The following is a 27,922-nucleotide window of genomic DNA, read 5'->3' on the forward strand; positions in this document are numbered from 1 at the left end:
AGAGCGGCCCGGCCGAGGCAGGCGGCGGGCGGGCCGGGGCTCGGCGGCACCGGGCTGGCTCCGCCCGCAGCGCCGCGGTGAGTGCGGGCCGGGGGACGGCGGCGAGCCCCCTGGCCGGGCCGGGTTGGGGAGGCGAGCGCCCGTGCCCGAGGGCTGTGCGTCTCTGCGGCCCTCCCAGCACGGAGGTGGTGCTGGGCTGCCGCGGGAGCGTTCGGAGCTCCGCTGCTGTACGGGGGCTCTGCCGGCCCCCAGCGCGGTGCGGGGCCGTGGGTGGCTGGCGGGGTGAGTGGCGTGCGTGGGGAGCTGCCCTGCCGGGCTGGGCAGGGACCCTGCCTGCTTTGGCTTCACTGGGTAGGGCAGAGCCGGGCCTCGGCGGCCTGACAGCTCCGAGGCTGGTGAGAGGAGGTGAAGTTTTGTTGAGGAGAACCGGGGTGAAACTCGAAGGCCGAAGGCTCGCTGAGCGAGCGGCAGCAGCGCCGTGCTCCCCTTGGTGCTGTGAGTGTTAAGGAAGATGCTGCGCACTCTTGCGAGGCGACTGAATGGCACCAGGTGGAACTGAAATGGAAACAAGCATCTGTTTCCATTCTCAAGACTGAGAGAGGATCTCGTTTGTGCGTATAATTATCGCAAAGGCAGTGCCAAGAGGATGGTGCCAGATTCTTTTCAGTGATGCCCGGCGACAGGACGAGGAGGAATGACCATAAATTAAAACTCAAGAAGCTCCAGCTCCAGGCTGCCCAGGGAGGGTGTGGAGTCTCCCTCTCTGGAGACATTCCAAACTCTCCTGGATGTCTTCCTGTGTCCCCTGTTCTAGTTCACTCTGCCTTCACAGGGGAGTTGGAATAGATGGTCTCCAGATGTCCTTTCCAACCATAACGATTCCGTGTTTTATTGAAACTTACAATGGCACAGATGCTGAAAGATGATTGGTTCATATTCCTTCTGGACACTGCCCAAAACTGGAAACTTCAAGTTCAGTAGCACTGAAAACATTGTTATCCTGAAACTTGCTGTACTGCATTGTGGAAATGGGTTTCATGGGGATAGGAAGAGGTAGCTGGCATGGTGGTAATCTGCTGAAAGAATTGGTGTGAGTAATTTTGGTTTGGAACAAAACAGGGGATAATACTCAGAGCAAACTAAGGAGTTCTTGATTTGATATGCCCTATCCTGAATACCTGATATATGCAAGTGGAACAATATGTTAGATTTTTAATGGGACCTTTTTTTAAAAAAAAAAGTAATTTAAGGCAGTCTGTTTCAAAGCACCAGTATTTATTGTCAATATTACTGACTTCTTTCTTGCAGCTGAGCGTCCTGCTTTTAAATAACTGCTGGTCTTTGATTAGAGTAATGGATTTGAGGTTAATCTCAAGAACTAGATCCACCTGTCGTGGGACCTGATTACTGGCAGCTTTAGTAATAGAGAGTCACTACCGAGAAGGTTCTTGTAGCAAAATTTGTTTTGTTTTGTGGTTGGATTTGAGTTTGGTTTTTGTTTTTTGCTTTTAAAAGCATACATTCTGTGCTTTGCAATACTGCCACTTTTGATCATTGAGAACAGTGTTGTGTGCCACACAAACAGTTTTGGTGATTTCATCAGTTACTGTAAACAGGTCGGTAAAATTTGATTGTGGGTGTTTTGCTTCTCTGCATGGGAGGTCTTATAGGGTTATATATCCTAGTTTCTATTTATTTGAGAGTAGTTTGTTTAGGATGTAAATGTAGAGCTCTTGGTAAAGCTTAGTATTTGTATATAAGAAATGTAGATGATTTGCAGCTATTCATTACATTTTGAGATGTAATTCAGACATCTAAAGTAATATAAAATTGCTGCTAGTGCTTAAAACACCAGCAATACAGTAAAAGTGATGATTTGTTCCAATTCTCTAATACTTGCTCGGATTCGCTAAATTTACATAAATTATAGATTCTGTCAAGCTGTTTTATTTTGTCCTCTATTTGTCCCTGGCTTTAATCTTTTCTTAATCCTGTGTAAAGAGATTATGTGCAGCATGTCATTAGGAGTATTGAACAAGCTGTTGTTTAGACTAGAATTTCTCTTGTCTGTTTGGTAGCTGTTATGACAGTTTTATGTTTTAGAGCTTTGCATCATTGAGGAAATAATATAATATCATATGAGCATTAATATGGAAAAGGCCACTCCAAAGCCTTGTTTTAACCATAAAAGCTAGATTGGGCCCTTGCTTTTTCTCAGGTTGGTACAAAAGACAAAACTGAACTGCATATTTGAAAAAGAAAATACAGATAGACCACTGAAGAAAAATTTGCACACCTGAGCTGGGTATGGGTGGTGTAAAGTACAAACTATTCAGAAGTTTTTTGTAGTGAAATGTGCATCTCTGGAGCATTTATGTTCTAATTATCGTGCTCTATAATTCCAACATATATCAGTGTGGTGTAGGTGTGATGGTACACAGACATTGTTATCAAGGTATGTGGTTTTCACACCTTGTTTTGGCATTTCCATGGAGTGGATGTGACACTTCCACCTGATCATTGAAGGAGTACGCTGATTTTTCTATATTTTACTTGATCAGATGTTTTCATACCCTAACATAATAAAGTACACAGCAGAAAAGGAGTAAGACAATAAAATACATTACAGAACAGACAAAATTAATAATTAGGTCTGTGGTGTGTTGTATTACACAGAATTTCTGGAGAGAAGGAACACTTCATGTGAGGTTGTTTTGATTGCACGTGCCAAAATATTAGAATTGGACAAAAGGAATAATTGTAAAAACATGTGATTAATATATATTCCAATGAAAATTACTTGGAAAGCTGATAGGATTTAGGCACCAGAATTAGAGGATTTAAAGGTCAAAAGCTGAGTTTTGTGTCTAGATCTTGTTCTGTTAATTGTAAATACAAGTTCTCCTCATATTGTTTTTGGTCCACTTTTGGTCTACTGCTCAAAAGGTTGAGCATGAAGTGCATACAAATTGTCCAACTTTTTAATGTAACTCTAGGAGTTCAAGCTAGGGCCATCTGTGGCAGATATTGCTGAATGCCCTCAAAAAAAAAAAAAAAAACAACATATTTTAAACAATACACAATGATATTTGTTAAAACAGAGAAACACACGCACCCAAAACTTGTTGCATTTCAGTTTGCATGATACACCTGTGTTATACATATACACAAAATGCATACACAAAACACAGTTCATCATTGCTGATGCTTTAGAGGTGATGCTGTGTTTTCAAATGGATCTAATAATATCCTCAAGGTTTTTGTGTTGGTTTGTTTTTTTAATATATACATAGAGCTAACAATTGACAACTTGTACAATGTGTATGCAGAAAGTGTCTTAACTTGGAATAAGCACACTTGATCATCTACTTATTACCAGAGTCAACAAATAGCCTTGTTGTAAAAAGACATTATTGGTGATATTACAGACTAGAGTGCATGCAGGCATTTTGGGGAATAAGTTATAAAGCTGAACTCTGAGAAAAACAATTTGCTTAAATATATGAAATTCCAGTTTAAAATCTAGTCATTATTTGAGATGTCTATGTTACTTTTTGTTAAATCTCGTTTTTAGCTTTGTTTCAGAATACGCTGTTAGACAGAAATCTTATTTCACTGTAGCTGTGGTTTAGGGAAGGTGTAGATGAGTGTGGAAAAAGCTTCATCACTTTCCCTGACAAAATGAAGGTTGCCTGGTGTAAAGATTATAAATTGAAATGTCCACTTGTTACTGGCATCTTTACAGGTGATGTGAGATTCTTTCCTGGTAACAGAAGCAATAGGGAGTAACACTCTGTGTTACCACTTCTTTGAGGAAGCAGCATTTCAATTAAGAACAACTTAGAAACATTGGTCTGTTTTCCAGGCAGCTGTTTCCTTTACATAGCAGGCTAGTCTGCTTGAGAATGCATATTTCACACTCCTTGAGAGGCCAGTTTTCTTGTTATTTTGCCAGCCTGTAAATATCAAAGCCTGAGTCTTGTTATCAGCTGAATCAGAGTTTCTTAATCTGTTTGACCAGACCAGACTGTAGCTAATTCTGGCATGAGGATAAGGACTAGCGAGTTGCATGCTGAGTTCTCCATCCCTTGTAAAGGTAGACTGATGGTGTATTCCCATTGATTTGAGTTTTATTTTGTATTTTCAGACAGTAGAGGCAAAAGGGAGAGAATGCTGTTATTCAGTTAACACTCAGTGTTTGTTACAGTGAGTAAGTGGTACAATGGGAGGTTATTAACTTTTCCTAGTCCTGCATGAATAAGTGGATGACTCTTGTGAGTTTGTGTGTTTGACATCAGGCAGCTGGCCTTCATCTGAAGTGTTGGTGACAGATAGCATTATTCTGTGTAATGTAAGCTGGGGTACAGATTCTAACTTGGATTGGGATTCAAATTAATATTTGCATGGATTCAAATATGGTGATTCAACATTGTTCAATATGTATTATTTTCCAAATGACAATTCAGATCTTCCATACCGGTGTATCTAAGCTCTATGCTTCTCTTTGCAAACCTTGTAAAACTGAAGAATAAACTCAACTCTTCAGCCATTACTGTGCATAAGAATTACGTGAACTTCAGAGCCAGATGTCCATGTACATTTATAACAAATCAGTTTATGTGGGTGAAGAATGCAGTGGTTATCTTCTGCTCCACCTCCCTTCCTCACTGACTTTTAAGCACAGAAAGCCTGCTTGCATTACCAGTCCAAAACACAGTGTTTAGACACTAAGTTTGCCATGGCACCCTGTGCAAAATTTGTATCCTTCTGTTTTCCAAAACTTAGGCTGTGCCTTTGTTATAGTTCAGAAAGCTGCTGCTGTCTGTAAATTCAGAGTAAGACTTTGGACTAGACCAGCCTTTGCTGGTTCTAGGGCAAATTATGACAGTAACCTTGACTCTCCAGTCTCTGCCTACTCCAACCCTAATTGGACAGTAGGCACCTTCTGTGGTTTGAAAAATTTTAAGGAACTAATCACATTTAAGTCTGTATTAAAAGCCTGGCCCTGGAGGGTGTTATTGTTTGATACAAATAGTAGTGTGTCTCTTTCCTAAAATACTGTAAAACTACCTAGTCTTTTTGTTTGTTTGTTTGTTTTAGGGATCCGTTGTGAGAATGACCATGTTCTTCTGTCTCCCATGCCTCGTAACTGGATCTCAAAGTAGCTACAGTTTGGAAGAGAGCAGTGAATATCCTGCTCAGTTATGAGAAACATTCACCAACGTAGAACAGTCTGGAAGAAGATTTCTCTTAAGAAAATCAAAAAGCACAGAATAAAACAGAAGAAATTTAGCATCTCATAAGCTTTTGGCTGTCTGAGTAATAGAAACAATGAATCGTTACACAATTATGAAACAACTGGGTGATGGCACCTATGGCAGTGTGTTGATGGGGAAGAGCAATGAGTCAGGAGAACTTGTGGCTATCAAAAGGTATGTAACATCTCAATTCAGTAAAGGTGCTTGCAAAACTTAGGATTTTCACTTTTGACTTTATTGTTGTCTCCCATTTGTGTAGAATAGAATAAAGTCCCCTTTTAAAAGGAAATTAACATAACAAATTTATTTTCTTTTATTAAGATGTTTACCAAGGTGATTGTGAGTCAGATTTCTGGTAACTGATCAATACAAAGACACACCAGTTTAATTTGCTGATATATGTTGTCTTGTAAAATTGCGTGCTGCTTTTGTTCAGTTTGAACATGCTTCCTTCTAAAAATGTTGTTAGGCCAGCAGCAAAGGAGATGCAAAAGTGAATGTGCTTAATTAGGGAGTTTATTTATATGAATTGCAGGAATAGCAATGTTAGCAGGTAGATTTGAAATTCCATCCCAACCCCCAAATCTTTCTAAGTACTGCATTAAGTTTCTTGTGTTGCTACAGTGATAACAGAAACCATCTGGTCAGGTAAATAAAAGCTGTCTCCTTGGCTCTAATAAACTTAGAGTTCTGTATAATCAAGAGCATTGTCATACTTGCCTTAAAAGATGATTATGAAACAAGGAAAATTCTACTAAAGGCATGGGGAAATTTCCCTTCTATTCCTAGGGAATTGCAAGCAGGATATAAAGTGTAAGTTGAAATAACCAAGATGGTATCTTGCTCAGATGTGCATTTACTGAAGTAAGATAATTGTAATATAATTTATGGACTTTGTCTTTAAGAATTTCTGAAAATTTCAGGTTTTACCATTGTTGGTACTGTTAATGAAGTTAGTATTAATCTAAGCTAAAGAAAGAATCTCCACTTGATTATTTTAATTTTTCTTAGCAAAAGGAACAACATTTTGCAGGAAGTGGTTCATTCTTGTTCAGGATTTGAAATTCTGTCGTGTGATTTTTAAGTTTGGGACTTGAGAGGGTAGAGTTTTGCTTGAAGATAATTTTACTTTAAATTAAAATCTTGGGTTTAAATCTCTTCACTTTAAGTGCTAAAACTTTACCAAAACACAGCAATGACATTCATGACTTCGTTCCAAGGTGTGAGCAACACCAGATGTCCACATTTGGATTTATGCAGGATTTGCAAATAAATTTATTACACTGTTGTGTTTAACAATTAGCTTAGAGGCTATGATGTTGCTTGAAAAAAAGAAAACCTTTTCTTTTAAAATTAATATCTTGGAACAGATCTTTTTAAATGACTGATCAAGTCAGATGGTTAATTATAATAGAAAGCAGTCCAGATATTTTGCAGATTTCAAAAATTTGTTTTCCTAGAATATGCAACTTATGCATATGGACCTGACTTTCCATATTATATGTGCAGTGTCATTGTTGCTTACTTTATTATTAGAAGCACAATTCAAATCATACAAAGGGTTTTATGTCCCTTTTACTTTGGAGTAACATGCTCTCTTGCTGTACTCTTGTAAAAATTTTTCAGTGTTTGATGATTAATTACTATAAATTTTTAGCAATTCTAAGCATTGACTTTGTTTTTAATTATATTGCTGATGGATATGCTAGAATTCTTTAAATTGAGTTCAAAATATAGATAACGCTAGTCTGAGAAAATATAATTTAGGTTTTCTAATTTTATAAGTATTCTGTACTGTTCACTGAAAATACTTTATCTTGGACTTTATTTCAGAATGAAAAGAAAGTTCTATTCATGGGATGAATGTATGAATTTGAGAGAAGTCAAGGTAAAGTGGTGATCATACCACATTCAAAAATAAGTGTCTGGTTACGCTTGCATGAAGAGTACCTACCATGTCCATGCATAAAGCCAAACTCTGTGATCCCCTTAAATGCTGACAGATTTCACAAAACCGTGGGCTGCTGGAACTCTTAGAGGTCCTGCTGATTTATGGAATGTCCCACTATTCTCAAGCAGTGGCCATGTCTCATAGCCAAACCTCTTATCTTTGAGAAAGGAAAAGGAATTGATTTCGTATGTATGTATTTCTGTGGTTTACCATCCTCCTCTTTCATTTTACTTCCAGATTTCCAGCTGTGTATCCATTCCATATATCTTGTGTTTGGGGCATCTGCAGAAAGCACTGGGAGTTTTGGTTAGCCAAGTGATAAAATAACACTTGAAAACTGGGTTTAAATGCCAAATAATTTCATATTTTGGGCATCTGAATTTTCTGTATATACAAAGCTCCCAACTAAAGGGCTTTAGATTTAACTTATTGGAGATTTCACACAAAGCTGTATGTCCAAAATGAACATCTGTAAGAGAATCCTTCTTCATGAAAGTTTCCTGCCAAAAAGAAGGGGAAAAAATGCAGGTTTTCTTACTCAGTTCAGCAAGCACGAGCTCTTTCAGCTTCAGATTTGTCTTGTTGTAGGGAATTAGGTTTTTGTGCTAATCTTACTCTGAGGTAATCCCTGGAAATAGGTTTAAAGTACTATTTTAAAGTACTATAAACTACTACTAAAGTACTATTAATATAGTTGTTGCCTTTATTTGAAATTTATTCAAACTTTGGAGTCGTTCTTTAAAACAGATTACAAGACAAGTAATGGATATCTTGGGTGGATTCTGTGCTAGAAGCCCTCATGTTAAAAATTTAGTTCTGGTAAGTAATCAAGGTCACTCTGGGGTTATCTGAAGCTGTATTTTGCTCTGTTGCAGTCTCTGAAGAAGCTAAACCATGCCAACGTAATAAAATTGAAGGAAGTCATACGAGAAAATGACCATCTTTACTTTATATTTGAATACATGAAGGAAAATCTCTATCAGCTAATGAAGGATAGGTATGTCTTTTTTTCATAGAAAAGTAATGTGCTATCATGCTTTATTTAATGATTCTAATATTGCCTTGAAGAACTTTGGGATTTCTGGTTTTGGCTCTTCTTGCAGCCCCATTGATGTGAACAGGAGTTGCTGCACCTGCTTCTCTGAGGGTAGAATTCTGCACTGCTCTGTTACAGCACTGCATATTGTAATGGTTTTGGAAATAAGTTTGATCACTTGTTAACAGGAGAGTTTGCATGCCTTTGTGTACAGCCATGAGAAAAATTCCAAATAGTTGTGTTTTGTTTTTGTTTTTGTTTTTTTCCTTCCATAGCCTTTGTTTTAATTTGTGAAGGATGGGTGAACACTGTTCATGCTACTTTGGCTTGTGGGTTTGACTTAGGGTGGGGATGGTACATGCCTGCATCCTTGTAAGAATGGCCTGTGTATAGGCTAACTCTGATGTTGCAATCTTGGACAAACAGTGCATAGCAAGGCTTGCAAGGTGGACTTCAGAATAGGACCTGCCTTTTCAATAACATTTTTCTTTGGTGGATTGTTTTGCCCTCAGTGTGGGTTTCCTTCAGACTTTGTCATGCTCTTTTCCTTCTAATGTGCCAAGCTCTTGGGCTGACATCCTGGGGTGGCTGCTGGTGACATCAGCACAGTGTTACTCTGCAGCTGAGCACAATTGCTCTTATCAGGGCTCCCTTAAGGGCACCACTGTGTAATGCACCTACCAGAGCTGCACTGTGCCACCTCTGCCTTGCTACACCACTGTGCATTCCACGTTCACCTGGTCAAGCACACTGCTGGCCAGCCAGCTTCTACAGAGAGATACCACCATGAACCTCTCAGCACAGCAGTTCTGCTGCTGCACTTAAAGTGGTTGAGCTTAAGCCCCAGAAGAGTTTTGAAATGAGAGCTGCATCTCTCTCACTTTGACTTGATGGGTCTGTTTTCATGTGTTCATGATGTGTTAGGCAATATAAACAAACATGTGTGTTCTGAATTATGTTTCTTAATTATGTAAGTTTTTACTCTGTTTCTCCACAGAAACAAGTTTTTCCCTGAGTCAGTTATCAGAAACATGATGTATCAGATATTGCAAGGGCTGGCTTTCATCCACAAACACGGTAGGTTTCCTACTAGAGTTTAACTGTGTAGCACCTTTTTAGAAAATAAGATCAAGCACAGAAATATCATTAATAAAATAACCTAGCAAGGGCTATTGATTTGACCATAAGTGTATAAGGGAATACCAGGTATGATAAATTTGAAAATTTACATTTCACTCTAATAATTTCAACCAATTTCTTACAGTTATTTTCAATATCTGCATGTAGTGCTTTATTTCTAGCGAGTGGATTTCAATCAAATTAATGTATAACATAACAAATTGTGTGTTACAGTTAAACAGCAGAATTAATTTGCTTGGTGACTTAACCACTGCCCAGGTATAGAGGTCCTCAAGCCAACAACAAGCACTGAAGAAACTTTATTTTCTAATTTACTATTTACTTTATTTTAGTATATTTTATACTTTAATAGCTTTATTTACTATTTACTAGCTTTAATTACTAATATTAGCATTTCTGAGCAGGATTTGGATATCCTTTATATGTCTGTATCTCCAAATTGTTGTCACAATCATAAGTAACTAGCTAAAAATGATTCAAGCAATTTTATGAATCAGGTGTGTTAGATGCTCAATTTTCCATTATCCCAAACTGACAAAGCAGTTTTAGTTCTTGCAAAACATTTCATTGTGACATTGGTTTTTTTAGTCAATATTGCTGCCATCCAATTCATTTTTCTTAGTGTGCTAATGACAGTTTTTTTGTTAATTTAATAACACTTGGTGTAATAATCACTGGAGAGAAAATGTGTGCATTTGTTGAGGGAGGGTTCCAATTATTTTATATTGAATTAAAAAAAAAATACTGCAAACCACTATATTATTCCAAAATATCCCAAATATTGGATTAGTCCTACTAGAAGTTGCTGCTTAAGAAGTAATTCAGTGCTAAATTGTGATTCTTTGCTGTTTGGTCTTCTACAGGATTTTTTCATAGGGATATGAAGCCTGAAAACCTTCTCTGTAGTGGACCAGAACTTGTGAAAATTGCAGATTTTGGGTTGGCTAGAGAACTAAGATCTCAGCCACCTTACACAGATTATGTTTCTACCAGATGGTAAGTATATCAAGAATTCAATACATTAGCTTAACTAATTACCTTCCCATTTTAACTTATGTATTATTTCCTTCCATGCTCACAGGTACCGTGCTCCTGAAGTTTTGCTGAGATCTTCTGTCTATAGCTCACCTATTGATATATGGGCAGTGGGCAGCATAATGGCTGAGTTATATACACTCAGACCACTTTTTCCAGGTACAAGTGAAGTAGATGAAATCTTCAAAATTTGCCAAGTCCTAGGGACTCCAAAGAGGGTAAGGCTTAAAAAACTTCACACAATTTTATTACAAAAAAAAAAAAGTTATTACAAAATATTCAGTGTTATCTTTCAGAACATGCACATTGAATTATTGTTTCAATAAGTTTCCTGCAGACTAAGTCTTTGCTCAACTGTATTTATTTTCAGTTTCTGTTAAGGCATGTAATGCTAGTCTTTTGTTTTATATTAGCATCTGTTGTATATAATTTTGTGAAGTCTTGCTGTCCTCTGATGAAAGCCAGATAAAACTGTTTAATTTAGTTATTTAAAGCTATACATAAGGGAAAGCAAATCAGAAGTCTCCTAGAATTTAATTTACCAGAGCCAATTTTCTTTCCCTTCCTGAAAGTGTAATTCTTCTGTGCTGGCACACAGAATTTGATGCTTGTAAAAGTTACCATAAATAAGACAAATTATGCCTTTCTTATTTTTAAAGCATAAAAGAAACATTTCATCTCAAACACAGATGTCTCATAAATATTATTAGCAATAAGAAGTAATGGAGGGTGAACGTGCAGTATTTTAGAGAGGAAACAATTATTTTTGCTTTTTTTATGGATGAGCTAAATACTATTTAAAATTACAAGGAAGATTTGGGTAGTGCATATAAAAATTAGATTCAGTTTCAAAGTTGTTTTAGTAAATGGATGGAAGAACCTGCAAGAAAATAATAAGATTACCTTCAAAATTTTGAATGAACTGAAAGAAAATCATATGTTATTAAAAATTTTTGTATACTAAAGTAAGAAATGGCAGATGTATATCAGCATTTTTTGGGTGCAAATAGAACATGATGACATAACTGACCTAACACAGTCCCCCTAGATCTGAAAAACCTAAGGGTGGAGAGAAAAACATCAGTTTCATTAGTGTTCTACTTATACAAAATACAGTATAATTCTTGTACAGTAAAGGAGCTGTTAGCCGTAGAGAAGTAAGGAACAGAAAACTTTAAAACAGAAATAGATTAAGCTCAGCTAGGAACATGCAGAGCTTGAACTGGTGGGAAAGCATCCAAGAGAACATACTGAGAAACAGGTGCAAACTCCTGACAGAGCAAAGAGGAAAAGGTCAGGTGGAAAGTCATAGATGATACATTGTGGAAGTGAAAATTGAGTCAGGAGGACAACGTGAAAATTGGTATGCTGTGTAAAACAGTGCTTGCTGTGACACAGTTGTGCCTCAGGAATAATGTGCAATAGGAGCAGTATTTTAAGATTTGAGTTTTCAAATGCATGAACTTTCTTAAGCAAATCACAAATCTAGGATAGTAAGTGGAAAATTTTGATGTGTATGAAGAATATCTGAAAGGCAGCACCATGCTGGCTTCTGGAATATTTTCAATGTACAGCAAAACAAGCTCTGAAGTGCAGATCAGAAAGAGGTTTTCAATGTGTGCAGTTGCAGAGCAGCACTGAGCTGACTACTGTGTTTTTTCTCTAACCTTACAAGGAGCTAACAGAAGCAAATCATGTTTAGAGTCTGTCATTCCCAGACTAGAAAGCTTATTGCTTGGGAAAGCAGGGAACATTACCAGCTCAGAATTCCAGAGAAAACTGTAGCCTTCACTAAAGACCTTAGGAGTTAAGGGTCTTTTAAGTCAGTCCTGTAGGATCAGAAAACTATAATTAATTACTTTGTGCCCCTGTCATCTGTTGGGCAGACTTGAGAAATTTCTATCCTTATGACAATGCTATGGCATTCTTCTGGGACATTGCTGTGTAAAAGGTATACTTAAATATTAGGATAAGAATTACAATTACCACAACAAATAATGCATTTGTTACAAGTACTTACATTCTGAAAAATGTAATAAGTTATTTTAATGGTCCAATTTTGCAGATAGTTTTACAAATATTATTTTTTCATACGTGCACTTTTGTTTATTCCATTATCCTGCAATAATGAATTACAGGAATTATGCCCAAAAGCTATTTTCATTCCAGTTTAATTTCCTGTGTTTAAGTCCATAACACTGTACCAATGACTTATGTGAATCTGGGTGTTTTAAATAGTGACGGCAACTATTTTGTTTTATTAAATAAGTTGCTTATTTTATTTTATAAATAAATTAAATTGCATCATTCAAGTATTGGCAGTGGTGATGCACTTGTGTGTATTTAATGAAAAAATTGATGACAGTCTCAATAGGAGAGATTGATTAAATTAATTTTCATTAGTTGAAGGTTGGCAATGGCATTTTAAATAATTTCAAATTATTTTTTCATTTTTGCTCTTGTACTATTTTCACCTTATCTCTGTGCTTCACCAGTTCAACATGCAGCCCTTGGTACTTTGTTGTGAACTGCTGCTTTATCACTATTTCTAGCAGACAGAATGCCACCAAACTCAATTAAATAAGGGCAGTGCAGCGAAGAAGCAAAGTCTTTCTCCATTAATTTAAATGAACAAACTGTTCTCTGAGGTGGAGTAGGAAATCACTTGAAATCTTGAAATTTTTTTTTCAACCAGATATGATTTACAATTATATTTGGGGTTTTTTTGTTACCGTGGACTGTGCTATCAAAGCTAAAACTGTTGTACATAAAGAGATGAGTAATGGCTATCATGGTACCTTAAGACCAAATTGTATCACATCAGTCCAATTTGCCCTGTGGCAGTGTAATAAGCTTGGTGGATAGAGGAGGAGCACAAATAGTCATACCTGAAGGTTTCTGATGCTGTCCCTCATAACATTCTTAGCAGCATATTTCTATACAAACTGCATGATAAGAGCATACCTGTTTGGAAAGACTTACACAGAGACTAAGCTTCACTGGCTCTTATTTGGAAGATGAATTGAATAGAACTTGAGTGGTTCTGCCTCTGATGAAATTTTTTTAATTGTATTGAAGGCTGTCTGCTGGAGTAGATTTTGCTACTTAAGGTAGCAGGCTGAGAAGCATTATGTTAGAAAACAAGATTAAAATGTAGAGGAGTTTTTTAATGTATACAATTAGAGATGGGGCTTTAAAGAATTTTTTTCAGTAGTGTGCAGAATGCTGTACTTAGGCAGGAATAACCAGCTACATCAATAGCTGTGAATAACCATCCAGCTAACACATCTGTAGGAGAAGCCATAGGAGCTATTTAGTGTACTGTATGTCTAAAGACAAATACCATACCAGTGTGTAGAAAAAGGAGTATTGCCCATTAGCAAGTGAACTAATCTTTTGGTTTCCCTTGCCAATTTATATCCAGTTTAGAGTTTTCCTTTGCAAGAGAGAAAAATCAGAGTCTAAAGAGGAAATAAAACTTTAAAAGCCTAGACCCTAGGAACTGTTTAATTCTGTACAAAGAAAGGCTGGAAGAAAGGAAAAGAAGTGCACCTTCCAATGTATAAAAAGGCCACTCTAGAGGGAAGAATCAAATAGTCCTTCTTGGTATCTATGCCTGATAGGACACTCTACAATGTACGAGAAATCTCCATTTTCCTAAGCTTGAGGAGATGACTCTCTGGAGCAGTGGTACAGAATGGTTGTAGACTGCCAGAAATTGGAAGCTTTTTGAGACTCAACACCAGGAAGAGACAAGGGTATGGAGTAATCTTGAGGTCTCTTGAAGTCTTTGATTATCCTGTAGTTCTGTATTCCAAGAATGTAGTTGTCAAACAACGAAGGACTTCAAGGTTTTAGTTTTGGAAAGTTAAACACTTGGAAAAAAAGTTCTTATCTGGTGGTCATGTTTTTTTAATGTTACAGTGCTATCTAGTTGTAACTTAATCATTGACTGTCATAATGGTGGGATCAGTGCTATATTGTATAAGCTGCATCATGGTTATACAACTGTGGCATGGTGAATGGAAGGACCTCGCCTCTGATACTTCCATAAAGAGGGTATGTTGAAGTCAGCTGCTGGGCTCATTTCTGTGGCAGATGGGATGTTTAGTACCATTCCTGGTACTGCAGCACTCTTGTCTCCTTCAGATAGAATATGTCCAAGTGAGTTATTTATGGTGATGGTTCCACCTTTAGCTACAGGAGACCTCAGCAGGACTGCCATGGGAGACGGATGCTGCATTCACTGATGTTGTAATAATTGTCATGGAAAACAAGAATGCTTGTTTTCAGCTATACAGGAAGGAGCCATGCAGACCAAGCATGACTCAAGCTGCCTTAAATTTTATCCAAATGCATCTTTGTTCTTTATTGGTGCTGATTTTTCTTTCCTTTGAAACAGAGTGACTGGACAGAAGGATACCACCTTGCTTCTGCCATGAATTTCCGTTTCCCACAATGTGTTCCTATAAGCCTAAAAACTCTCATCCCAAATGCAAGCAATGAAGCAATACAACTTATGAGTGATATGCTGAACTGGAATCCAAAGAAGAGACCTACAGCAAGTCAGGTCTGAGCACATGAATGATTAAGTATAAGACTGAATTTTCTTTCATTGTTAAAAAGTTGTAGATACAGAGACCAATTGATTGTCATAATAGTGATGACCACAAATATCTCCTCATTTTGAACACTTTGGTGGGAATGAGACTAAGTGGTGAGAAGACAAAGTTCTAAACCTGGCTCAGCAAACATCAGAAACTCTTCAGTAATTTTTGCAATGTTGTTCTCTGTATTGACGTATCTTAAAATTCTCTCTGCACAAGACAGAGAAATAGCTTAGTTGAAAGTGTTTTAGTTGTGTCTATCAGCCACATCTGCCACTTTTGTGTTCTTCCCCATCTATACAAAGGGAGGTAATGAAAACGTTGAAAACTGCCTTTTGTGAAGCTGCAGATGGAATGCAGTATGGCAGAGCTAAGGTTTATTTTTACTTGGACTGTAAATTGTACTAAGTGATAAAGAAAGAACTTTGTGAAAAACATGCCAATAAGTCACAAAGGTCACAATTTTTTCCAAATTAATTTTAAAAAAGCATATTTCAAGGACCAAAGATGGTTACATTCTGTGGATTTTTTTTCTTTGTATTATTCATGCCTAATGTAATCCTATTTAGAATGTATGAAAGAGGAATACAACTGGGAAAGAGAACATATTGCAAGTTACCCTAGGTGGATGTAGTGTAAGTGATTCAGAAGCAGTTAAGCAGATGGTACCAAATAAAACAACCATTCCTCTCCACTTTATAAAGCACATCTATTGTACAGTGATGGAGATCTATCTGTAGTCCGATACTATGTACCTCTACTCAAAATACTGTAGGGTGCTTTATAAAAGCAAATAATCAGCTTTTACCCAAGTGACTTGTTGAGGAAGCAGCTGCAGCAGTTGTGTAATCCACAGTCAAAAGGAAGAGTTTAATGCATACACATGGCAGTGTGTTCAAAGGCAGCGATTTGTGAGTGCAGCTGAGGCAAAACGTATCTGAGCACTGAAAAAGAATAGGATCCTACCCAGAAGAATTAATAGGGTGGGTTGTTTTGATATAGGAGGAGGTGTGTTACTAAGGTGTGTTCATGCTCTGCATCTAGCAGAGGACTTGGAAAGGTCAGAGGAAAGCATCAAAAATACCTTAAGACATGCTGTGTTTTCTTAATAAACACTGTGAAGGCAAGCAAGCACAGTGAATGTATTTTAAAGATAAGCAAAAGCTGGTGATAAGAAAAATGGGGGAGAAACCTTGCTCATTAACATCTTCTAATTGTAGAACCCATACATGGCAATCATCTTGCTTCTGGGGTTTTTGTTTTTGTTAGTTTTGTTTTGTTTTTAACTGAAAACCTCAGGCTGTTCACTGAGTTGTCTCCACAGTAGCAGTGGAGATGTGTAATAAATCATGTGGTAAAGGTAGTGGGGACTACCTCTTTTAAAATGGAAATATGTTACTGCATGAATATAGAATGGTGTTAAATGTATAATGCACCTCAAAACACAGACTCCACCTAGCAATAAAGAAGGGAACAAAAGGATATGACTGCTGCCATATGTACAAGTGGATCAGTCTTACTAAGTTATGTGGTGGGAAGAATTTAAAATACAGAACTGCCAGTTCTCAGAACACACTTTACACATGATGTCTTTATGCATCTGTCTTCTATCTGTTCTGTAAAGCTTGCTCAAATGTTTCAGAAACCTGCTTAGATCCTTGAGAAGTTACCAAAGTCAACTTATTGAACTAAATTAGTGTGTTATATCTTCTTCTGCAGGCTTTGAAGTACCCTTACTTTCAAGTTGGCCAAATTTTAGGACCTCCTCCACAGTATCTGGAGAAGCAGACTACTGTTAAAGCAGTTCAGCCAACAGAGCCAAAGCCATCTTTACCTAAACTGGAAGCTAAGCCAGAACCTCTGTCTTCACCTGATTTACCTAACAAAACACAGCCACAGCACTTGCCAAAGGTTAACCACCAGCCTCTCCAGCAAATTCAGTTGCCTCAGAATACAGCTAACCAGCAAGTACCAAAGCAGCAGCAGCCACAGGCACAACCACTTTTTCCAAATATCAATAAAAACTCACCGCCTGTAAGTTGTCTTCAATAACTACATAGATGACTTTATTTCAGCCAGGTGATGCCTTGAAAATTGTCATATGTTTTATTAGAGGAGATACAGATAGATAACTAGGGACTAATTGAGGATGTAACTGTCTGCTTATTAAAATTTTATAGCAGGTCAGAAGAATAGATTGCTTATAACGACAGTGTTCATTATAATAGCCCTCAGTGACGTGCTTATGCAGTAATGGAGTTGAAAGAACTGTCACTTATTGACCTTTGAGAAACAATTCACAGCTGTACTGTCAGTGCACAACAGAGAAGTGGAAAGGGAGAACTTCACTTGCTTCACAGAGGAAAATACCAAAAAAGGTTCATCCAGTTCCTAACCTTGTAAGAATTTAGCAATTATGATTTTTAGGAAGATGAATAATAAACTTTGGTTAGTAACTTCCATTTTGCTTTTGACTTTGTACTCACTGAACGGCAATACAAAGTATGTTAAAAATAATGGGTATTCAGAGAATACTGGAAAGCAAATGATAAATAGAAGGACAGTTTTAAAACTTAGCAATTTTATTGGAACAGAATGTTAAAGAAAAGGCCTGAACAGTATCTTTTATTTGCTGTATTTACTTTGGGGGCACAGCAGTGCTCTATTTCTTGACAGCTAACCTACCACTGCTCAGGGCATGAGTTCAGCAAGATGCCAGAAACAGTGGCTGAGCACTGAACTGGGTTTGCAGACAGAATGTTAACCTCACTACTTCAGGTAGACTTGAGCAATTCAAGGATGATAGTCTAAAAGAACTGCAGTCCAAATACATGCTGGCATTATTGTTATGTTTTGTGCTTAAAGTCATGATGAGATTATGACCAAAATAGGTACAACATATTGGGAAAAATTCCCTCAAATCTGTAAGCTGTAGTCAGGAGTTATACTAGATACAAAATATTAAATTTTACAATTGAATTAAAGTGTTTTTATTATTATAATTTAAAGTTTGTTTGTTTTGTTTTGTTTTTTAATTTGAAATAGAAACAAGCAGCTAGTGGCCCTCTAAATGGTGTACTAGGTCCTAAAAACTGCAGAAGACGGTGGGGTCAGACTTTGGTAAAGGCTGTGGATAGCTGGGATGAGTTGGATGACCCTGAATTTGGAATGTCATGTTCAAAGAAGCCTAGCATTGCACTGTTAAAAGAAAAGAAAAACAAGGAATTTCTATTTAGGTAGGTCCTACAATTATCACAATTTATTTTAGTTAGCAGTGTCTGGAAGTAGATTTATAGATTGATTAAGATAAAGTCTATTAAAATTCAAGTCACCAAAGTTCTACAAGAATGTCAAGAATTGTATGAGCAGATCAGCTTTAGGTGATACATTGTCATAGTGCCAGTAATATCTAAAAAGAATCAAATGTGTTTTCAGGCACTGTATGGTTCAGATATTTGTTGTGTATTTAAGAAACTGCTTTACTAAAATTTGACATACTAATATTACTTCCTTTGTCAATTAAATAGTACTGTGTTTTGTCATTTGCTTTTATTCCATAGTGTTAGATACATTTCTTTCTTCAAATCCCAGGTCATGAGGTGTTAGGTTTGGCTGTTACCTTGTGGAAACACATTCTACTGAGAAAAGTAGGATAAGTGAAGAGCCCTGTGTTCTTCAGGCTAAGGTCAGCTTGTATTCTGAGCTGGAGTTGTTGGTTACATGGTTTGAAAATTTTGATTTTTCAGTGTGCCAGAATCAAAAGCTTCATGCTGTGTCCAGCCAGGAGGGGGAAACAAGATTCTGATGAGAAATGATTCTGAAAGATCAAATACATCAGCAAAAGATTACTATATAAACCAATCAAGATATCTGCCTGGTAAGGTTAAAAGTCAATACATATAGAAAATGCAAACTATGCACAATCTGCATACAGTACATTTAAGCTTTAGACTTCTCACTGGATAGTTTTATTTTTCATAACCAGCTAAATTTTCAGGTTTTGGACTAAATGCCTTTCCCAGAACATATGACAATTGATGCAGCAGTTCCTGGCTATATAAACATGGCAGATCCTCAACACTGCTTGTACACCATAAAAGTTCTCAGGCCCTCTTAGAACCAGTAACATAAAAAATCCTCAGTAATATAGATCCAATGTATCTTGGATTACTAGGAATATATCCTGATTAATCTATAAGCAGGTGTACATGAGGACTAAAGAAACTATATACATTTTTTCATCAGGACTGTAGTGAGAGGTTTAGGAGTAATGGATTCAAATGGAAAGAGGGGAAAATTAGAGAAGATACACAGGAGAAATTCTTTACTGTGAGGGTGGTGAGGCGCTGGACAAGTTGTCCAGAGGACCTGGGCACACCTCATCCCTGGCAGTTTTCAGGGGCAGGCTGGATGGAAGATGGAGTAACCTGGTCTAGTGGAAAAGTGTCCCTTCCTATCCAAACCATTCTGTAATTTTATATAGTGCATATTTACCAATTTTGCAGTGTCAGGATGTTTGGGTTTCCTGAACCTAAGTTCTGATAAACCCAGTCCCCTTCCTTGTACTGGCACTGGTAGGAATTCACACACTCACTTCCTTTTCCAAGGCAGTCATCTTTCTTTAGAAATAGATATCTTAGTCTAAATCTGGGTGATTTTGTCAGGAAAATAACATTATATTATTTAATTACTGGGAATGAGAATGGAAAGGAGAAAGCAAAGAGAATGTTTCCTTTAGTTAGTATTATTTAGTACTTAATTCTTAAATTATTTTCTTGGTGCCTCACTCAGTATCTTTTGTTACCATGGTGGTTTGTACAATTACAGTAATCACACCATGAATTCTGTAATCCACGTTTGAGAATTTAGGTGGCTCACAGAGGAATTCCCCATTGTCAGGCAAGTTGTTTTGTTACAACATATGATTAATTTGTCAGGAGCTTATAGGGCAGTGATGACTTCTGAATTTGAAATCAATTCTTGAATGTTAAATAGGATGCTCAGAGATTCAACAGTTAAAGTCCAAAAGAAAAGAAAAATATAAAGAGCAAGGAACTTCCCTATCTAAAAGCAACACAAATGAAAGGGTCATCCGTATTTATTACATTTTTTTAAGCACAATTCTAATGTCTCCATGGTTTTCAATGAGAAAGGCATGGATGTAAAAAATAATTAATTTCAACATTTGAGGGAATAATAGGTCCAAGGAACATAGTTGCTATTTATCCATATTACTTTAGTTCTGCAGCCACTAAATCTGGGAGCTGCTTTCATGTGTTGTAATCCCATTAACTCTTGTAATGCTCATAACGTGCAGAAGTAACAAGAACCTTTTTCCTACTTTTTAACTTAACCCTTGAAGAAATAGTTTCTTTTTAGCCTTGGCACCCCCAATTTTTGATAGGTATTTTTAATTTGTGTTCCTTTTTTGACAGACAAAAATATCAATTATGAGATTATGGTTTTATGGAAACCAAGTACCTATACTAAAAAGTCTTTATAAATTTCTCTTGAAAGCATGAAGAGAATTGTTCTTAAATTACTGTCACTGGTTTTCATGGTTCTGCTTAAAAATCTAATGAATGGACATCATTAATTTACATTAAAGGTGTTTTGCATTCTAAGACAAATGATTCAGTGTTGGTTTTCTGTTGTAGAAATATATTGGTTTAATTAACTTTTGAAATTTGGTATTTATAACATTTTCCATCATTTGTTTTTTAAGGTGTAAACCCAAAGAGCGTCTCTTTAGCAGCAGTCAATAAAGAAGGATCACATGGAACCTGGAGCAACCAGTTTGCTAAATCACTGGCAAATGCTGGGGGAGGATTGACTTACAGCAGAAATACTACAGGTAAAAGTGTAATTGAAAATGCATTATATCTCCTTGTACTTTAATTAATTTTGTTAAGACCATCTGGTTTAACTTCTGCAGTTCAGCTTAGATTCTAGTAGGCTCTTTTTTTTCTCCTCTCTTTGGTGAAAGACTTAAAAAACCAACTTTTTCATGTGTGATATGATGTATTGCTTTCCAAACAGAAGGTATCAACTAGCCCCTCTTTATAAAGTTCAAGATACATTTTGTAGATAATCCACTGAGACCATTATTTTTCTGTATTTAAGCAAATAGTTTGGCCTCATTACTGCCTGCTCCCTTTGCCATAGAACACTGTCAAACAGCAATCTCACCCACAAAAACAAACGGGTGGGCGGTGTGCTCATGTAATACACATATTGCTTAATTTTTTAGAAATGTCTTTTATGAATTTACTGGCTTTGTCCTAAATCCTTTGCTGCAAGAAAAGTTCCCTTATTTCCAGGAGGGAACTTCCAGTGAGACTATGTTTTGTGAAGGGCACTACTGTAAGCATTCTATAGAGTGAAGTTCAACACTAGTTAAACACTTTATCTAAGATTTCACTGAGGAAAGCATCAGGCTCCAGACTGAAATCTGTCTTCTCAGTACACTGTCCCTGTTATGGGAGGTTACCTTGTTAACAACTCTGCAGCCATTGTCCAGCTTGCATGAGCCACTCTCCAAGTACTTTAGTGCCAGTAAACCCCCCAGCTTTACATGCCTGTACAGCAAGAACTTCAGGAGGTTTGTTGACATGCAGATGCTGCACCCCTTTTTAATAGAATTTTAGTAGCCATTTTGCTGTGTCAACAAACCTGATTTTCCCTTCTGAAGTCAGGTGAGCTGAAGTTGTTTGTCTGAATTAATGCGCAAGATTTTAGAAAGTGGAAAAACAACAGCACCTACCAGAATTTTTAGTGAAATAGAAGAGGGTTTTTTAAGCAATCATCTTGCATATCTTTTTTGTTTTGTGAAATAGAGTATCCATGTGCTTCAGAAACAAATTATTTATAAATAATCTTGCAAGGGAATCAGAAACAGAAAAGCCAATAGCTGCTTCCAAAAGTTTTCATCAATAGACTAGACATGTACCTACTGAACTACACTGAAGATTAAATTAGGATGAATGCTAAAGGTAGAAATCATGCATTTGTCTTACTACCAAGAATTTAAAGCAAAAAAGCACTAAAACTGATTATTTTTGTTTGAAAATTCTTGTTATTATTTCCATCAGTATCTTAAATTGCATGTGATAGTTCATATACTGGGGAGACAGCAACATTTAAGACAGACACATATGAAACCAGGATAGATGGATCACAGAAATACAAGACATGTAAACTATATCTTTTCTCTTTTCATATTGACAGTCTGAAAGTCAACACTGCTGTGTTTAAATAACTATGTATAGTTTATTTAAGTAGGCTTTTTTTCATCAGCCACAACATTGCTCTAAGGCAAAATAAGATAAAAGCAAACAGTTACAAATGCTTTATTTTATGAATGATTGTAAGTTTATGATCAGTCAACTTTGAAGATATTACCAAGTCCTTAAAATTGTAAACAGAATGTAATTGTATTGTTGGTAAATCATATTGTTAGTCCATAATTAGAATGGACCTTGTAAAGCTTGTTGGAGTAACATTTCCTACTTAAGAAAACAAGGATAAGACATTATAGTTACTAATGTATCAGATATTCATTCTTGCTGGCCTTTTTTCCCTCCTCATTTCTTTTACATCACTTAGACTTGCTCTTCATATCCTTCTTCTAAAGTTCTGTCCTTCCATCTTTTTCTTCCTTAAATTTTCCTTTTCTACAGATGAGAACTTAATTATACCTATTGAAAAGCTATCATGCAAAGAAAGGTTGAATGAAAATTTAGAGGATCCAAAAGGTAATTTATATCAATTATAGCTGGTTCTTTGTACATTTCCTATTTATGTTTTATAGTTTCTTGTAAAGAAAATTACACTTACAATGCAGGTTCCTGATAATTGTATTATTTCCATTTTCAGTAGCAATCTGTTTTGTCAAACCTTGCTCTTTTCATTATGGCTTCTTCTGGATTCTTAGAACCTAGTGTGCATTAAAAGGCAGAGAATATTTTATTACCCTAATTATAATCCACAGTAGGTCACTGGATAATGGTGAGGAAGTGATCCTAAAGCAGCAAGTGCATATCCTCTCAGGGATGGGTTGCTTGTGACAGCACTCAGGACTTGCACCTTTTCCTGCATTTGGGTTCTCTGCCTATTACACTGGTTTTACAGTGCTGTGCTTGCACAGGTTTTGGTGGAGTTACCTTACAGTAAAAGGGAGGAAACTCAGGATTTCAGACAGCCTAATTTGTGCCTTTTAGTTCCATTGCTCTGAGCTCTGAAATTATCACAGAGGTCTGGGAGTGTTTGTGTGAAGAGGAACTTTGTGGGATTGCACAAAGGCCAGAGATTTAGAAGACAGAAAAACTGGCAAAGCAGACACTGTTTTTTACTGCAACTACCACTGAAGCTGTGATTAAAATGCTCACACTTGATGAAAGTCAAAATAAACTCCTCTGTATAGCCTTCTACTTCACAAATTTAATACTACTGAACACAGAGCCATACCACGAGAGAAAAGCATTTCTCTCTGGACATTGTGCCAACACTGTCTTAACACTGTCCCAAGTGATGACAGACATGAAGAAGGTAAGACATTTTCTTGGATCAGGGAGTCTTAGTATTGTAACAGATCTTCCAGTCTTCCACTGTATACTAATTTCAGTACTAATTTTGTGTGTACATGCTCATTGCTTCCCTACTTCCAAATGAGGATGGTTATGTCAGCCTTCCCAGGGTAGTAGCACTGCTTTAAAGAAAGATCTGGACCAAAACTAGGCACAAATATAGAATTAAACCAGGGTTGAAGAGAGAGGATAATTGAGTCTGACTTTCATAGCAGGCCTGGGAACTGTCAAAGTCAAGTCCAAGTGGTGCACCACTTTCCACAAGAGATGTTAAATTACATTCTTTTTGATAGATTTAGGCCAGACATGACAAGAGTAGTACTGAGCACTAGTTATACCAGCTTCCAGTAAAACAAGTAGATGTAAACAAAAGGTAAGATCCTACATTTCTCTGCAACTCATAGTGTAAACCTTTCTATGTGGTCTTAAGTTTAGTGGAAGTATTAATGAAATGTTCATCCTGCTCTTTGTCTTTATTCTTGCTGAATTTCTGTCCGTTAAGTGCTGAAAAGGTCCAGCTAATCTACAAAGCAAAGAATTAAAGGACGAAAGAATGTTTTCCAAGAGACAAGCACTAGGGAGTTTTTAAAGAACACTCATACTTGGTATTGTTGTGGTACTGCAGATATAATTGGAAGTGACTATAAAAAGTAGGCAGAGTTGTCTGAATGCAGCTGAAAATTCTAAAATTCTGTAATGTAAACAGGAAATCCTGGCTTTGTAAGCAGTGGTGCTTACAACCCATCAGGACTATACACCTCTTCCTTCCATAAAAAAGAAGTTGGATCAGCTGGACAACGGATACAGCTAGCACCTCTTGGTACATCTGCATCAGGTAAGAAATATTCTTTTACTACTCATATCCAGGACAAAGAGAAATGCTAATTTTCCATGCTTCCTTGGAGATGTATTAGCCCTTGGTAAGGTTTTCCTCAAATTTTGTGAATAAAATTGTAGGGCATAAATTCTTAATACAAGTGAACTGCATGTAGGTGCTTAGAGACTGTCCTGATAGTTAGAGAAAATACTGCTGCTAATATTTGTTAGATAAAAGAGAAAATAATTACAAAAGGTGCAAAGAAGATTTGGACCATTTGTTAAACTATTGTTCATTAGCGGTGATGGGCTAAGCAGAATTGTAAAAACATGTAACTCCACAACTCTATAGTAAATGGTCATGTATTTGGGACTCCATTCATTTGTTAGAATCAATGTGAAATCTGTTCTAGATGCAACTTTTACCTTGGATCCTCTGCACTGTTGGTGATATTCTGAGCACTTTCTTCACTGTCATGTTTCTGATTCAGAGACAATGAACAGGAGTGCTCAGGATGCAGGAGAAACTGGTTTGTCAGTGAAGATTTAGAGCTGTTGTCCACACCCAGCAGCCCACTTCTCTAGTTACTTCAGAGGAAATAGCAAGGTCCTAAACTAATGGTAAATTGTTTAACTAAAGGGCCTGTGGCAGACCAATCTGATATGGTTATCCTTAATAATGTTGTAATTTTGCTTATGTGCTCCTTTGAGTTGCCTGTTCTCCTTAAGAACTTGCAAGTGGCTTCAGAGAACTGGGACAAGAGGGAAAGGAGATGGCATACACACACACACATATATATCACACATATATATCATAAAAATATGCTTGGATTTATGCATATTCTGTGTCTGATTTGATCAGAAGCCCACCAAGGAAGGCTGGAGCTTCCCTTCATTATCTTATTGATTCACTGCTGAAACACAACTGCGAAAGTTGATGTATCATAATGCATGGATCAAAAAGTTCACAGGAGGACAAAATACACAATTCTCTCTAGACTGCTGTGAATAGTGCAAAAAAAAAAAAAAAAAAAGGAATCACATGTGGTGTTCCAAAGGAAATAAAATTTACTGTTAATAACAGTTAATAATAGTAACTAAAAATGTAATATGTATAGTAGAAGTCAGAAAGGCTGGCAGATGGAGGTCAGTTAAGATATTCTTCCATGTCCTGGAGAAGAACAATGATCCTATGGCTTAAACCACTTGTATTTACCTTAAAGTCTCCAGACTTGTATGGGAAGAGAGATAAGAACAAAGCAAATGGCAGGTTTGATCTCCTAGATGTCAGTATTTGAACATTAACATTTTTGGTGACCCTTTGCTTTATATTATCCAAAATGTAACAAGGTTTGCTCTCAATTGTTTTTGCTCTTTTAATTTTTTCTGTAAAATTTTTAATGCCATAATTTAAATAACTTAATGTAGTATACAAGATCCATTTTTCTGAGGAAAATACCAGGAAAAGTGACCTTTATTGCCAAGAGAGTGTAGGCTGGAATCATACTTGCTGATGGAAGATAGGGAATGCCAGCCTACAATAAAAAGAAAAAGTTTTCAAAGAGGTCATGGAGACCTGACCCCTAATTTCAGCTCCCTTTTTAAATGTCTTGCTCCTCACCTGTTCCTTAACACCTTCAATCCACTGCAATACCAAAAACAGGTGGTTTTCTCTAAGAAACAGAATGCTACCTAGGCACCCATTCAGTTTAAATGTTAAATGTTGTTTTAAAGAGTGTAAGTACATAATAAGACTAAACTACAAAAGTAGGAATGGAAGGGGCAGGATCTACCTTAGGAATGCTTAGGAAACAAGGGAAAGATAGAGCAGGAGTCTGGATAAAAGGAATCCTGGCTGGCTAATTTTAAAGATTTAGGAAAATGGTTGGATTAGTCATGAACATGAAGAAACGTCAGCCCTGCAGCAGGGAAATTACTTTAATCACATGAAACTTGAGGAAATAGCTATCTGAAATGTCAAAAGGTAAAATCTGAATAGGAAGGCTAGGAATACAGTAGTGTGCTACTTTTAGTGCCTAGAGATCAGGTGGGTTCCAATATTAAAAGAGGAAAAAAGCCTTCAAACTTGGAATAAATCCTACTAAATCAATGGAGCAAAGAAGACTTGCCACCAAGTACACCAGGAGCTAAGCACAAGGGGAGTAAAAGGCATAAAATCTCAAAAGGAACAAGAGGGTCTCCAGAAGCTGTCTTCCAGTCTAAACTGTCTGAATCTTAATCAGTTTATCAATGTTATAATGACATGTTTTTTAAAATATTTGAGATGGAAGAAAGAACACTTTCATACTGTAGCAGTTTTGTAATAGGAGATACAGTTGTAGACATTTGCATAAGTTTTTCCACGGAATTTCATTCTCAGTGGTTTTTTTGAGGGATTGCTGCAAAACAACTATTTAGTAGGTGAGAATAATACATACAAACTATTGGAAAAAATAATCTTATCTGAAAACAAGCATGGACAGCATGGTCTCAGGCACATGGTGTGATTGTTGGGGTTGTCCTGTGTGGGGCAGGAGTGGGACTCTACATCCTTGTGAGTCCCTTCCAGAGTATTTTATGACATATAGAAGACCAAAGCATCCTGCTACATTAGCATCCTTGAGCACCATAAGTCATCTGTAAGCTCTCATTCTTTTCTCTGTAGAGGACTAAAGTACCCTTTTAGTTGTAATTAATTCTGAGTTCTTGTTCCTTTCAGATTATTCCTGGAAGAACAAAGCTGCTCGTCCTCCATTACCAGGTCCTACATTCAATGCAGCAGCCAAAAACATGAGTATCTTAACTCGCCCCCCAATTCAGCGAGTGCATGGGAGAACAGACTGGGTGGCCAAATACGGAGGGAACAGATAGAAAATACCATCCTGTGTGGACATTACATGCTCAGTGTTCAGTCCTCCTGCACTTGGAAACCTGAAAAGCCTATTTGCTCCAGCTTTTCCTAAAACTATGCAATAGTAAAGGGAAAAAAAACCACCTTGTGTTCTGTAACCTGTATAGTACAGATAACACCATGCAAAATACTGGCTGTAAAGTAGGATGCAATGAAGTATTTTGCAACACATATTGCCAAAACTGAGAAGTAGATTTCACCTGATGTTTTCTATAGACAGATCTCCTGTTCTTGTACTCTTTGGAACAACTAGGGTTAGAATTGTTCATCCAGTGCAACAGCTGCTGCTGGGATGTGCTTGAAGCACACAAACAGCACAAAGAAGAGCTGAAGCAGAGCAGCACCAGGCTTCCAGGTGTTAGGCTGGTTCCTTAGCAGGAAGATGGGAGTGAAAGCACAGATCTGGCTTTGTGAAGAATGTCAGTCTCCTGCAAGGATTTCAGAACTCATTTGTAACTAAGAGTTACTCAGGGTCTGTAAGGTGCAAATATTCATGAGCAATGAGAACTGAAACCCTTGTAGTAGAACATGGGCAATCCACTGATACTACATAAGGAAGGTTTAGAAATCTGGCTGGTAGAGG

General features: G+C 37.1%; 1 protein-coding gene across 5 annotated transcripts; it reads left to right on the forward strand.

Moving 5' to 3' along the window:
• On the forward strand, positions 1-27,433 carry MAK (male germ cell associated kinase). 5 transcript variants are annotated; one of them, XM_079300469.1, is made up of 15 exons: positions 1-77; positions 5,101-5,432; positions 7,092-7,146; positions 8,085-8,206; positions 9,243-9,322; positions 10,249-10,381; positions 10,467-10,638; positions 14,823-14,990; positions 16,747-17,061; positions 18,073-18,263; positions 18,774-18,904; positions 20,753-20,881; positions 22,707-22,781; positions 24,319-24,447; positions 27,148-27,433. In XM_079300469.1, exons 2-15 carry the CDS (start codon positions 5,332-5,334, stop codon positions 27,297-27,299), a joined length of 1,953 nt encoding a protein of 650 aa, XP_079156595.1. In that variant the 5' UTR covers positions 1-77; positions 5,101-5,331; the 3' UTR covers positions 27,300-27,433. The 5 variants fall into 5 exon arrangements, with proteins under 5 accessions (XP_079156595.1, XP_079156597.1, XP_079156599.1 ...); XM_079300470.1 differs by lacking the exon at positions 1-77 and adding an exon at positions 196-282; XM_079300471.1 differs by lacking the exon at positions 22,707-22,781 and having other exon boundaries at positions 11-77.
• Positions 27,434-27,922: the final 489 nt, after the last annotated feature.

The sequence above is a fragment of the Erithacus rubecula genome (genome assembly GCF_903797595.1).
Source record: "Erithacus rubecula genome assembly, chromosome: 3".
NCBI classification, from domain to species: Eukaryota; Metazoa; Chordata; class Aves; order Passeriformes; family Muscicapidae; genus Erithacus; species Erithacus rubecula.